The sequence below is a fragment of the Nerophis lumbriciformis genome, linkage group LG10 (assembly GCF_033978685.3).
Source record: "Nerophis lumbriciformis linkage group LG10, RoL_Nlum_v2.1, whole genome shotgun sequence".
In the NCBI taxonomy this organism is placed as follows: Eukaryota; Metazoa; Chordata; class Actinopteri; order Syngnathiformes; family Syngnathidae; genus Nerophis; species Nerophis lumbriciformis.
The window spans coordinates 8,271,463-8,284,867 of record NC_084557.2 but is presented as its reverse complement, the minus strand read 5'-3'; the positions used below and the strand labels follow the sequence as shown (position 1 = coordinate 8,284,867).

At 39.5% G+C, this 13,405-nt stretch overlaps 1 protein-coding gene across 1 annotated transcript in view; it reads left to right on the top strand.

The window, feature by feature from the left end:
* Positions 1–133: 133 nt before the first annotated feature.
* cep152 (centrosomal protein 152) overlaps positions 134–13,405 on the top strand; it is a 37,709-nt gene continuing 24,437 nt past the window's right edge. Inside the window, exons 1-6 of the mRNA XM_061970341.2 lie at positions 134–644; positions 1,825–1,927; positions 9,051–9,160; positions 11,035–11,095; positions 11,168–11,482; positions 12,432–12,567. Coding sequence (XP_061826325.1) covers positions 1,841–1,927; positions 9,051–9,160; positions 11,035–11,095; positions 11,168–11,482; positions 12,432–12,567 — 709 coding nt within the window. The 5' untranslated portion in view covers positions 134–644; positions 1,825–1,840. The remainder of the gene's footprint in view (positions 645–1,824; positions 1,928–9,050; positions 9,161–11,034; positions 11,096–11,167; positions 11,483–12,431; positions 12,568–13,405) is intronic.

The window sequence follows — 13,405 nt, the reverse complement described above, 5'->3', positions numbered from 1 at the left end:
ACGCACCAATCATAACGAGAAATGTCGCATGAAACTACAACAATGACGTTAGACTACACTACCCATAATGCTGAAAAACAGCTCGTTACCATAGGAACGTGATTACGTCACTTTCCCTGGCCAGTGTTTGAAGACGAAATAAAACTTAACGAGGAATACCCGTGTGTATATATTTTTTTGGTTTAATGTAGAACCCGTGTGTGAGTAATTAGGTAAAATACTGACATAGATAACTGACACGTTAATGCACTATTCATTCAAAGGGAATTTGGCGCTTCCAATGCGCGCGACTTTTCAAAGTGGGCGAGTCTTTCTTAAAGAGGACACACACTCACACACACACACCGGGTTAGCTAGTGCTAAGCTAGCATCAAGCTAACGAGACATGAAGCGCGCGACCAAACGGTAACAAATATGTCGTTAAACTAACGGCAGAAAGCAATGTCATAGTCCACCCCGGCGATTTATGCGACGACCTGGCATTTCGGGCCCAGTTCTTCACACTGGAAAAAGCACGTCTCGGGGTTCCGTTAATGTTAGTGGTTTACTTTCGCTAGCTGCCCTGCAAAGCATGTGGCTAAAACTCTACAAACGTTAGCAAAGAGGAACATCCACCAAAACATCTCTACAGAATCCTGCTAAAGGTACGTTCTTTGTCTGGTTTGCAACATTATCTGAACTTTACCTCAATTTCTTTGTGTTCATTATCATTCATCCATTCATTTTGTATTTATCTCCTTCATTGATGTGCATTTTTGATCAATAGGCAATTAAACTTTAGCAACTAAACATATATTTACACACCTATGCTTGAGAAGTAACAGGATGAACAAAATCTTATATCTCCTGCCCCCCTTCAACATAATAAGTAGTCTTACTTAATGGATAGCCCAGATTCACAAGCATACAAACCATCCATCCATCTTCTTCCGCTTATCCGAGGTCGGGTCGCGGGGGAAGCAGCCTAAGCAGGGAAGCCCAGACTTCCCTCTCCCCAACCACTTTGTCCAGCTCCTCCCGAGGGATCCCGAGGCGTTCCCAGGCCAGCTGGGAGAGATAGTCTTCCCAAATAAGAGTCTTCAGACCTACCGGTCAGACGTGCCTGAAACACCTCCCAAGGGAGGCGTTCGGGTGGCATCCTGAGCAGATGCCCGAACCACATCATCTGGCTCCTCTCGATGTGGAGGAGCAGCGGCTTTACTTTGAGCTCCTCCCGGATGACAGAGCTTCTCACCCTATCTTTAAGGGAAAGCCCCGCCACCCGGCGGAGGAAGCTCATTTCGGCCGCTTGTACCCGTGATCTTGTCCTTTCGGTCATAACCCAAAGCTCATGACCATAGGTGAGGATGGGAACGTAGATCGACCGGTAAATTGAGAGCTTTGCCTTCCGGCTCAGCTCCTTCTTCACCACAACGGATCGATACAGGGTCCGCATTACGATCCCACCTGTCGATCTCACGATCCACTCTTCCCTCACTCGTGAACAAGACTCTGAGGTACTTGAACTCCTCCACTTGGGGCAAGATCTCCTCCCCAACCTGGAGATGGCACTCCACTCTTTTCCGGGCGAGAACCCTGGACTCGGACTTGGAGGTGCTGATTCCCATCCCAGTCGCTCCACACTCGGCTGCATACAAACCAAACAAATACATCCAGATATAATGAAAACAAACAAAAAACACACAAAAAAAAACCTATAGTGCAAAACTTCATGAAGTACAAACCGTTAAGTGTTAAGTCTGATGTTACTTTATTGTCATCTTACATTCGATGCATACCGGTACTTGAAAAATAGCAACGTGATTATTCTGCCGTCTCTCTTAGTGTTCCCTGCACCGCCATGGCTTTTTTTGACGGGGATCCTCTTCAAATACTGCAGGAGGAGGAGGAGGAAGAGGAAGAAAACGATCAGGAGAGAGTGAATGAGGTACAACACGTTACAAAAGTGTCACACTGGTTGAGTTATATTGTGGTTGCTTTGCCAGTATGATTGAATTGAACGCATAGAAAATCAAATGTGCCACAATTTAAGATATTCAGCACTTGTTCCCTGGGCGCCACACCTGCTGTTTGTGGGTTGGGCTCTCTGGGTGGCTGGGGCCCTACTCTGGCTCCCACACACACTGGGAGTTAAATATATTGTACATACAAATACACATATACTCACATACACACCGTTATTCATATATACATACATAGGTACCGTACCTACGCTCTCACATACATACACAAATACAGTACATACCTACATACTCAAAGTTCGTACATCCACACGCACATTCACTGTACAAACATACATGTACATATACATTCACTGTACAAATATACATATACACATACTGTACATATACATGCACTGTACAAACATACATGTATACATACTGTACATATACATGCACTGTACAAACATACATGTATACATACTGTACATATACATTCACTGTACAAACATACATATACACATACATGTACATATACATTCACTGTACAAACATACATATACACATACTGTACATATACATTCACTGTACAAACATACATATACACATACATGTACGGTACATATACACATACCGGTACATGTACATTAAGGCTGCAGCTAACGAAAGTATGGCCACTCAGTCAACATTGACAACAACATGACAAAATATTCTGTAACAATGTAAACATTTAAAACTTGTAACATTTAACAAAATTAAAAGTAGCTTATTTGCTTTTTATTGTGCAAATATAAAAGTAAACATCCAGTGCAAATCTTAATATTCTGCAATAGTATAAGCATTTCAAAAGTAAAAGTATTGCTTATTTTGCTTTAAAATGTGCAAAAATAAAGCTAAACATCCAATACAAAAAAGTGCAAAACGGAAATATTCTGTAACAGTGTAAACATTTCAACAAAAGTAAAAGTATTGCTTATTTGCTAAAATGTGCAAAAATAAAGATAAACATCCAAAACAAAAACGTGCAAAACGAAATATTCTGTAACAACAGTGTAAACATTTCAACAAAAGTACAAGTATTGCTTATTTTGCTTAATAACACAACAATGATAGTATGATTAAAGTGAAAGTTAATTGTTCGTTTGTACATAGTATATGTAACTGTTAATGTTGTAAAAGGTATTTGCACAACTAATTAACATTAGCGTTTGTGACACGTCTTGTGCCGTGGGGTTCTTTCAGGACCGACAGACTGAACGCCAGACGGCTTTGCCAGGTTTACAATCTTTTAATTTTACACAAAGTCTTTTCTCTTCCAACTCTTTTCTCTTTCTTTCCTCGCTTTTCAGCTCCTCTTCCTCGCTCGCTCGTCGTTCTCTGGCTCTCCTCCTCTCTCGCTCCACGTCAGCTTCACTCTGGCTCCTTCCAGTCTCTCTTCCCTCTCTCTCTGCTGCTCCCCTTTTCTTCAGCGAGAGGAGATTGGATGATCGTGCCCAGGTGCGCGATCTGCGCACCTGGGCACGATTGTGGCGTCGCTCCCGGCGCGCCCCGCCTCGCCGCTCGCTCGCCGGCCCCGCCTCTCCACAGCGTTAAAGAGGAGCGCGTCTTTGTAAACACTGAACAGGCACGCCAAACGCGCCTCTCAGAGCGAAACGGTGCTTTAGTTTATGAATTTACAACGCAGATACAAATGACACATTCATGTTTTTGTGTAATGATGACAACGTATACTCACGCGGACGATTGACTAGTTGATGGTGATGGCAAGAACGCTGTCGGGTGTTTTCTTTTCAAATGTTCGTTCATAGCCGTTGTGCTGCTATGATAGGCCATTTCCGCTCGACACAGTGTGCATACAACAACATTATTAGGCCGTTTATTGAAATACTCCCACACTTTTGACAACTTTTGGCGTGCTTTTTTCCCCTCGCTCGCACCCCTCGCATCGTCTGCTTTGCGCTCCGCCATGACGGTAGTGTGACGTAAATATGCGACGCGTCGACGCACAAAAACGGCGTCGACGTATTTACGTAACCGATGACGTCGACTATGTCGACGCGTCGTTTCAGCCTACATGTACATATACATTCACTGTAAAAACATACATGTACATATACATTCACTGTACAAACATACATATACACATACATGTACATATACATTCACTGTACAAACATACATATACACATACATATACATTCACTGTACAAACATACATATACACATACATGTACATATACATTCACTGTACAAAAATACATATACACATACATGTACATATACATTCACTGTACAAACATACATATACACATACTGTACGTATACAAGTACATATACATACACTCATGCATATAATCACGTTTCATCAAACATAAATTAATGTTGTTACCCTAGGGTAAACTGGGTAACACATGGCACACTGACAAAGCTTAACCTATTGTTACTATAACAATCTACAAGGTTAATATAGCTGGCTTTTTTTTCTTCCCCTCCATTTTTCTGCTTTCTTTTGTATCTCTAGTTATCATTACGTATATGTATTGTTGCATTTGAACAACTGTATTGGTTATAATAGAGGTAAATTATTGGTATTACCGTATTCATTATCAATATCGCTATTTCTATTGGTATTTGTATTGCTCCATTTGTAATGTAATAATGCCTATTGTCATTTCTGTATTATTTATTTCACTAACTGCTTCTTTGCTATCACTTTTACCATCATATTTGTACATATCCTATTTGCTGATGTTGCTCTATTGTTGTTGTTGTGTTTGCTGTTGTTGTTTTTGTCTCTCTGTCTAATCCCCCTCTTGTCCCCACAATTCCCGCCTCTGTCTTCCTTTTTTTCTCTTTCTATCCCCTCCTGCTCTGTCCGGGCTGCACCAAATGATAATATAAATACATTTAATAAAGTCAAGGCAACAAGAGAAGTATCCCACACTTCTCTTTTGTAAAGTAAATTTGTACAGCCGATATGGGCATCTACATCAACTACCGTATATGATTTGCCTGAGAAGCTGAACAGGACAAAAAAAAAAAAAAAAAAAAAAGATATTCAGCACCCAGTTGAATTTAAAAAATGTAGTTCCCATTTCGTCCCCCACTGCTTATAGATCATTATTTTAAGGTAGGTCTTTATGGTCATTGCACCAGTAAAACGAAACTTTGTTTTCAGCACAAACCCATTCAAGATTAGACAAACAAACAGGGTACAGGGTTACAGAACAAGAACGCTGATAGGTCGCCACAAGGCGCCACGTAAAAGATGGGAAAAAGGTCAACGCTGGGGGAGGATGAGTTAAAAAAAATACAATCTAGACTGGGCTCCTAAGGGCTCCACAGTTCTTCCCGCATCCTCTTGCTGCCGTATGTTTAAAATGACCAAAATACGTAAATATTACATACGGTATTATGAATGTGCATGTTACTACATTACCATAAATACTTACAGCGTGTATATAAAACTTTGAGGCAAGTGTTTGGATGTTATTTTTAAGTGCTTTCTTGGCAGAACAGAGTGACTCGCATAAGCTCCATTGTAAGCAGACTTTTGCTAACATTTATTTACTATTTAGAGTGCATACAGTAAAACAAAGACAAACATATTTGTGCTTGTCTTAAATATGGATTGTGAATGATAGGCACAAAAAAAAAGTGCAGGTCCCCTTTAAGAGCAGGCATGCAGGAAGACAAGCAGGACATTGGTAATCTATTGATCGTTGACTGTTTTTCTTTTTTCAATGGATCTGGTCGTACTATATAGTCAGTCTGGTCAAGTGGAAAATGCTTCCTGCTAGTAAGTGGAATGTTTCTGCTCCATTTAGCTGTGCTATATGTTTTGTCCAAACAATGGCATTTTTTTGGAGCACAACACACAGGTTCTGCAGGGAGCCCGCAACATGCCACACACTCTTTGGCTGTTTAGCACAGTTTATTTTGCTGAAATAGGTTAGGATGTTGTGACGTGGATTCTCTCTTGAATCAGAGGCTCGCTTCTTACTAAAATGGTCAATATGGGTCCTTTGGTTGAGAACACGGTAGAGGATTTGAAGAGCATTCAACAGTCCTTGTGGGAAGTAAGTCCAGCTGGTTCTATTTGTCCGATCACTTGAGCAAAGCAATCATGTAAGGCTGTTTTTGACATGAGAAGAGTATGTCTTGTTTTTGTGTCAGAAGGTACAGTGTTACTTTGTGGTGCACTTACTGTGGACTCTGCATCACAGATGTTAAACTACCATTGAGTACATTGAGATTTGAGTACCCATTTAAGCTTTCATGTTAAAACTACGTAGGTTTTAGAGTAGGGATATGAATCTTATGACAACTCACGATTCAATTTGATTCAGATTTTTTGAGTGACTATTCAATTTAGAATTGATTTGCGATTTAATACGATTCTGGATTCAAACACTATTTTAACAACAATATTTGGTATGTAAATTTATAATAAAACCATTTCAAAACCGGTTACAAACGCTCCTGTTGGCTGCTGCCATATAATGTATACAGTATTTTCCGGACTATAAGGTGCACTTAAAATCCTTTATTTTCCTCAAAACTCGACAGTGCGCCTTATAACCCGGTGCGCCATTGGAACATTTTATATGTTCCATTGAAAATACAGAACATTACACACGGCGCTCAAAAATCCATCAAAATGTTTTAGTACGACTTTGGTAAGCTATGAAGCCGCACCGCTTGATGGATTGTACTGTGCTTCAACATACAAATATTATTATGGTGTGTGTATAAGGTAAGACATTATCTGGCGGTTTGTTTAGCAATATAATGCAAAAGCAACTTTTCTTACCTTCTGGTACCTGCTGATCTGTATTTGGGATCTGCATACATCTTGAAAAATAGTGCGCGTCCGCCTTTGTAGTTCGTGCTGACTCCGTAGTCGATAAGCTTCTTCCTTTTCTCTATCTTCTTGTTATGGGACATTCATCCTCCGCTGTTGTCATTTCTAATATAAAGTAGTGTAAAGTTCTTACTTATATCTGTCAGTAAACTCGCCATGAAAGCGCTAAAACATACCGGTGTGGTGAGTTTACATTATTCACCCAAGGAACTTTAGTTATTAGAGAGTTCCGGTCGTACGGTTTTTCACGGGACACATTTCCGGCCGGCCTTGTTGTTGTTTCCGGATGAGGAGATGATGCTCCGTTATTGATTTAAGTAAAGTGTGAATGTCATTAAAACAGTTACCTCCATCTTTTGACACTTCTTCCACTCCCGTCCTTGCACGCTACACCGCTACAACAAAGATGACGGGGAGAAGACGCTGCCGAAGGTGAGTCACGTAAATAAGACCGCCCACAAAACGGTGCATCCGGAAGCGACTGTCAGAAAGCGGCTTGAAGATGGTCTGTAAAACATCATCTATGCAAAATTCTGACCAAAGAACCACCATTACATGTTATGTTGACCACAAAGAAGTGTTTTACATTTAGAAAATAAAATAAAGACTCCTTTAATGCGCCTTATATATGAAAATATATATATTTCATATATATATATATCATCATGAACAGCCTTCAGCTCATCAAAGCTCTGCTCCCCCCACCATCACCCTCCCCACCAACGCCAGCACTTCATCAAAGAAAAATTTCTAGTTTGTGACCCGTTCTCAAACAATGGCAATAAAAACTATTCTGATTCTGAAAAGATCAAAAATATTCATCGGCAGCGCGCCTTATGGCCCGGAAAATATGGTATATGGCAGCTAGTAAAAATTGTTTATTGAAAATTTTAAATGGTTTTAGAATCGTGATTTTGAAAAATTGCGATTAAAAATGGGAATCGTTTTATCCGGCACCCCTATTTTAGAGTGTATGAAGTGTTTTATAGTATGTTAAAGCTGTGTGGAGGGCTTGTAAAAACATGCATGTCCTGTAGGGGTGTAACGATTGATTGATATATCGAAACAAAAATGGCAGATATCTACGGTGGTTGAGAAAGGTCATAACGAACGTGTTGTTGTGTGTAAGTAAGAGTGGCAGACTAGTGAGTCCTGCGAGAGTTTGGGTGTCTGTGTGTTCAGTGTTTAAACGTGTGTTTTGACTCACTGAGTTTGTTACGGCTTGTTAAGAAAGCGTCTGAGTGTATCTCCGACTGTGTCTCATTCTCCACTGCCGAGCATTTTAATATCATAACTTTCAACCACAGCACAATTGCAAAAGCCAGAATAAATACAAACGACACAAAACAATTATAAAGCCGCAACACAACTTTAAACTACAGAAGACACTGCCAACACTGTGGAGGTGACAGCGGTGCAAGTTATCGCGATGCACCTACTCCCAGAATACAAGGAGAAGTCCTTTGATGAGAAACACATAAACAGAAGGGATGGATGAAGGAAGTTTTGGAAATTAGGAAGCGAGGTGCCAACATCATCAACAGGGATGAGGAAGCATACATGCTTCCGCACACCTGGGACGCTGTCCTTTAATTGCTACGCCAGGTCGGACAACAAATACCGGTACTGTATGGCCGGGTCGGGGAACTTTATTTAGCAGGTAAATCTACTGTTAAAATGTTGGCAACTGTACTTTTATTGAAAATTGTTTGAATGTTTAAAATGCGAGCAGAAAGTGTTTCCTTCTGTTAAATCAACCTAAGTGTTTCACTTTATTCAAATAAGATGTGAATGCATTGCCCATTAATTGTTGTTTACTCGCTTGTTTGTATCCATAATTCATTTATAAATAATTCCCTGACAAGATATAACAGGTATATAGGAAACTTCACCTGCAGTATCCAGTATTTATTTCACAGTCACAACGGTTGATTTGTTTTGCTAAAAAGTGACTGAATCAATTTAAATTTACTGTATCGTTGTTAAAAAAAAAATCGTCCCTGAATTGTATGGGCAACCACAGATATTGGAATTGTTAAAAACGAATCGTTACACTCTTAATTTCCATCCATCGATCCATTTTCTACCACTTGTCCCTTTCGGGGTTACATGGAGGGGCTGAAGCCTATCCCAGCTGCAATCGGGCAGAAGGCAGGGTACACCCTGGACAAGTCGCCACCTCATAATATACACAAAATACTAATTTATAAAATACTAATTTGCATGTTTTGTTTTGTTTTCCTAAGCTCCAAAAACTGCTCACAGAATTGCCAGATGACATGCTTGAGGATAGCCGAGAATCCTCCTTTGTCGAGCTGGAGACTTCCACCTGCAACAATAAAAACGCTGAAAACAGGTAACACACAAGAATTTATGTGAGCTAGCAGCTGCATATTGCTACCGTCTCTTAAGAGAGGAAGCTTGCGGTACACAGACTACTCTAAAGTATATCCAAGCTTCATTTCTAGTATGCTACCTTTTAAAAGATGTGCTATATGGATATAAAGTGTATCTTTAGTATTTGCGTATATAGCTACATCTCTTCACAAAATGTTACATGCAGTGTGTTCCATCTGCTGTTACAAAAACAAACATTACAAAAGGGTCCCTCATTGTCTGCTGTCTGTTCTGTCTTCCACAAGTTGAAGGCATTCTCTGTTTATGTATTACAGTTGAAGAATGATGTAGATCGTACATTTTTTTTGTTTTAACACCGTGCACATTGATGCTTTTAAGAGAACAGGGGAACCCATTGAGAGCGATCTATAACATTGTTTGTTGATAAATAAGATATGATGAGAGATTAGAATCACACTTTTTTAATGTATTATTATTAATCAGTCCAACAAAATAATACACAATTATACAATCCTTATTCCAAAACCAAACCCGGCCCAGCAACATTCAGAATATCAATCAACAGAGCAATTGAGGACACACAAACATGACACAAAACAATCCAAAAGTAGTCACACAAAAAAAAATAACATCAACAACAGTATCAATATTATTAAGAATTCCAGTGATTACAAATCCCCCATTTACATCACAGCCATTTATAAAAAATAAAAACATTTAAAAAATGAACAATAATGTCAAAGTGGCTTACACTTGCATTGCATCTCATAAGCTTGACAACACATTATGTCCAATATTTTTGACAAAGATAAAATAAGTCATATTTTAGGTTAATTTAATAGTTACAACAAATTTGAATAATGGAACCCATATTCCAATATATGACTCATAATTATCTAAACTAAATGCTGTTTTTTTTCTACTGATATCATTTCCATAGCTTGTGTATACCAGTCAGTATGAGTTGGACTATCAACATCTATCCATTCTTTTTTAAATTACCGTTTTTGTTATGATGCATTTTGAAAGAAATGCATTTTTACTCTTTGATGACACGTCACTATTCAACATTTCTGTTCCATCTGCTGCTTTTTGTACACACGCGTGAGCGTAGCTTGAAAAACAAACATTACAAAAGTCTCCCTCATTGTCTTCTGTCAGCTCTGTCTTCCACAAGTTGCAGGCATTCTCTGTGTGTGTTTTACGGTTGAAGAATGCATGTCAATTGTAAATCTTTTTGTTTTAACACAGTACACATTGATGTTTTAAAAGAACAGGGGAACCCGTTGAGAGCTAATTAAAACGTTGTTTGTTGATAAATAAGAGACGATGACAGATTAGCATCACACTAAAATTTTTGTGTCAATATAAACATGGAAGTGAGAACGTGGGCGGGCAATGCAGGGACACGTCTAATTGGTAAGACATTTGACGTGTGTGCTTGAGCGCTATTCTGGGACAAATTTGATTGGTGAAAGTGACATTAATTTGCCAAACTATAAGGGTAGGTTTCGGGGATTGTACAAATGTGTGATTTTGCACATAATTTGAGGGGATTTATTGATTTTGCGTGAGTTAGTGCGATCGCAACACTTTCAAATTTTAGATGGTCTCAGCATCTAAACTTAAGGGAGGCACACGGATTGAAGTACTAGACGGCAACCAGTATCGGCGTAGGTGATTCAGTGTCAACTTGTTTGCCTAAAGAAGACACGATATTTGTGCTCTAGGATGTTAAGGTACATCTGCACAGACCTCAGCAATGGTAATGTGCTTGTTTCTAAAAACTGCATTTTCCTTATGTTTCATCAGTCCATTACTAGATCTGTACCTACTACCTAACAAGTATTATGTTTCTTTGTCTCCACACAGTCCACAGTCCAAATGGACTCAGCAATGGTCAGACCATCCAAGACCCACCTCACATGAGCAGGCATGGTGTTTCTTTTTGCTGTGGTTTAATTTTCGTAAAATTCTAAATAACAGGTTTCATGTCTTTTTAAAGAACTATGAAGCAGGTTACAATCAACTCCCTTATGGATTTGATGACAACAACGTGCTTGGAAATAACAGTCATCCGCATCCCGCTCCTATGTGGAACCAGCAATCCAAAGATCCACACTTCGTCCAAGAGAACTACACACAAACCAGCATAGCAACAGAAATATCCACAGAGGACAGTCTTTTTGCCACAGATGTAACATATGAGCCAAAGCCACACCCTCAATGTGCTTATAACCAAGAAACATGTGACAGAGATGGACTAAGCGGTAATATCCATGACAACGGGGACCGCCACGATCCCAGAATGCGTTTTCAAGTAAGTTCAATTCATTAGTGGATTTCTTTGCCGGTCACAAAAAATACAGAATGACCACTTAGAAGCTGGTGTATCCTTAGCAAAGCACCAAACTTCCTAATGGAAAGACAACCATTTCTAGTAGGCAACCAAGAGTGTGTTTCTGACCCAACATTACAATGGAAGTCTAATCTAAATAGCTGGTATTCATCAATTAATGAATATGTCTTAGAATAGTCGACAATGTGATTCAACTATCAACCTCGCAATGGAATCTTCAAGCATTAAATCCCCCTCCTCCATCTAAGGGAGAGAGCCGAGTTCAGTACTCGAGGCCCACCCGCATAGAGAGGGTTGTTGTGCAAGGATATTCTTAGATCGGAGGAGTCAGGATGCGCCGCCGCCGAAAGGGAGCCCGCGTTTGGACTTGCCGAGCTCATGTATAGGTTCGACCAGTTCACTCAGGCTGGAGACCTCCCTCACTGTTTCCCTCCGGCAACTGTAATGATCCTTCCTCAGGTGTTTTATATCGAAACCTTGTTACAAATATTTTACTTCCTCTGATAGTCAAGTTTGATGCTCTTTTTGGCGCTCTGCCAGAGCAGAAGCTACTGTTAACTTGGACAACACGTAGAACAGAATAGTAAGTGTATTTGTGTTGGCAGAAATATCAAAAGTTACGTGACCAAACATCTTTGACAGTCAAAGCATGAACATAATCCTTTCATTTGTTTAATTAAAATGCTGAAGTGATTCAAACACGGAAGTGCAGATCCATTTTGCAGACAGAAACAAGTCACAAAACCATGGGATTCTTTGTTTGGACACTCTGTTCCGCAAAATTATACGCAGACAAACGGACTGGTTTGTAACATTTTTGTTAAAAACAAACTCATTAAAAAGTGGGGGTGTACAAAAACTACTGTACTTTCTCAATTTCAACTGTCTTGTATTTCTTTTGTATCTACAGGCTGGGGCAACAGAACAAGGTGTGTATCCGAACACGGCCAGTTACAATCCTGCCCATCAGAAATTAAACCCTCAGGTCATGCATCAAGTTGGTCCTTTTGACCAACTACAGAGAGAATTGCTCGACTCAACACAACGTGAGTCTTACAAGTGTTCCCATGCCCTTTACGGTGTTGTAGTGTGCTAAGTACCAAGATATCTAATCTCTGTTTTATGATTTTCATCAAGCATGCAAAGAGCAAGTGCTTTTGAATTTAGGTTACTTAAAGAGGTCATATTTTGCAAAAATCCACTTTTTTTGCCTTTTGGCACCTGTTTTTGTGTATTTGGGATCTCAATATATATCAAAATGTTGAATTCAAACCAGGGAGGCATTGCAGAGATATTTGGCATGATTTGTGAATTAGGTACATTTTTTTACGTCAGTGGATATATTTATACACAATAAATGTTTTCTGGTTGACGTCCAGTCCAACATTTTTATTTTCCATTTGTAGTTCCAACAAAAATATGTCCATGGTGCGGCCCGATAACCTAAATTGCTCTACTATTGGTTGTATTAACCAGCACAGGTCACTACACCGACCGTCAGCCTTATCTGAAGAAGTAAGAGGTACCTGCTTAACTTTTTTGTTTCGTGATAATGTGCCTCAACTGTGAGATAATCTCTTCTTGTGTGCAAAGCACTTAAGTGATGGCTGTTTTACCAACCTTTAACAGTAAACAGAAGGAAGGTCAGTCCCTGCTGTTTATGGCGATGGTGGAGAAAATTGAGCAGTAAATCAAATAATATGATGATATATTAGCAATGTAGCTCTACAGTGTAGCTTAACTACAACGTAGCCTGTTCTTCATTTACAGAGATAAACAGGCTATGTATAATGTTATATTATTGCAGGGATGTCACTGTATGAAACCTGTATACTTACACCTTTATGACGCTGGATGAGAAAAGAGCTGCTTTCATTTTAAACC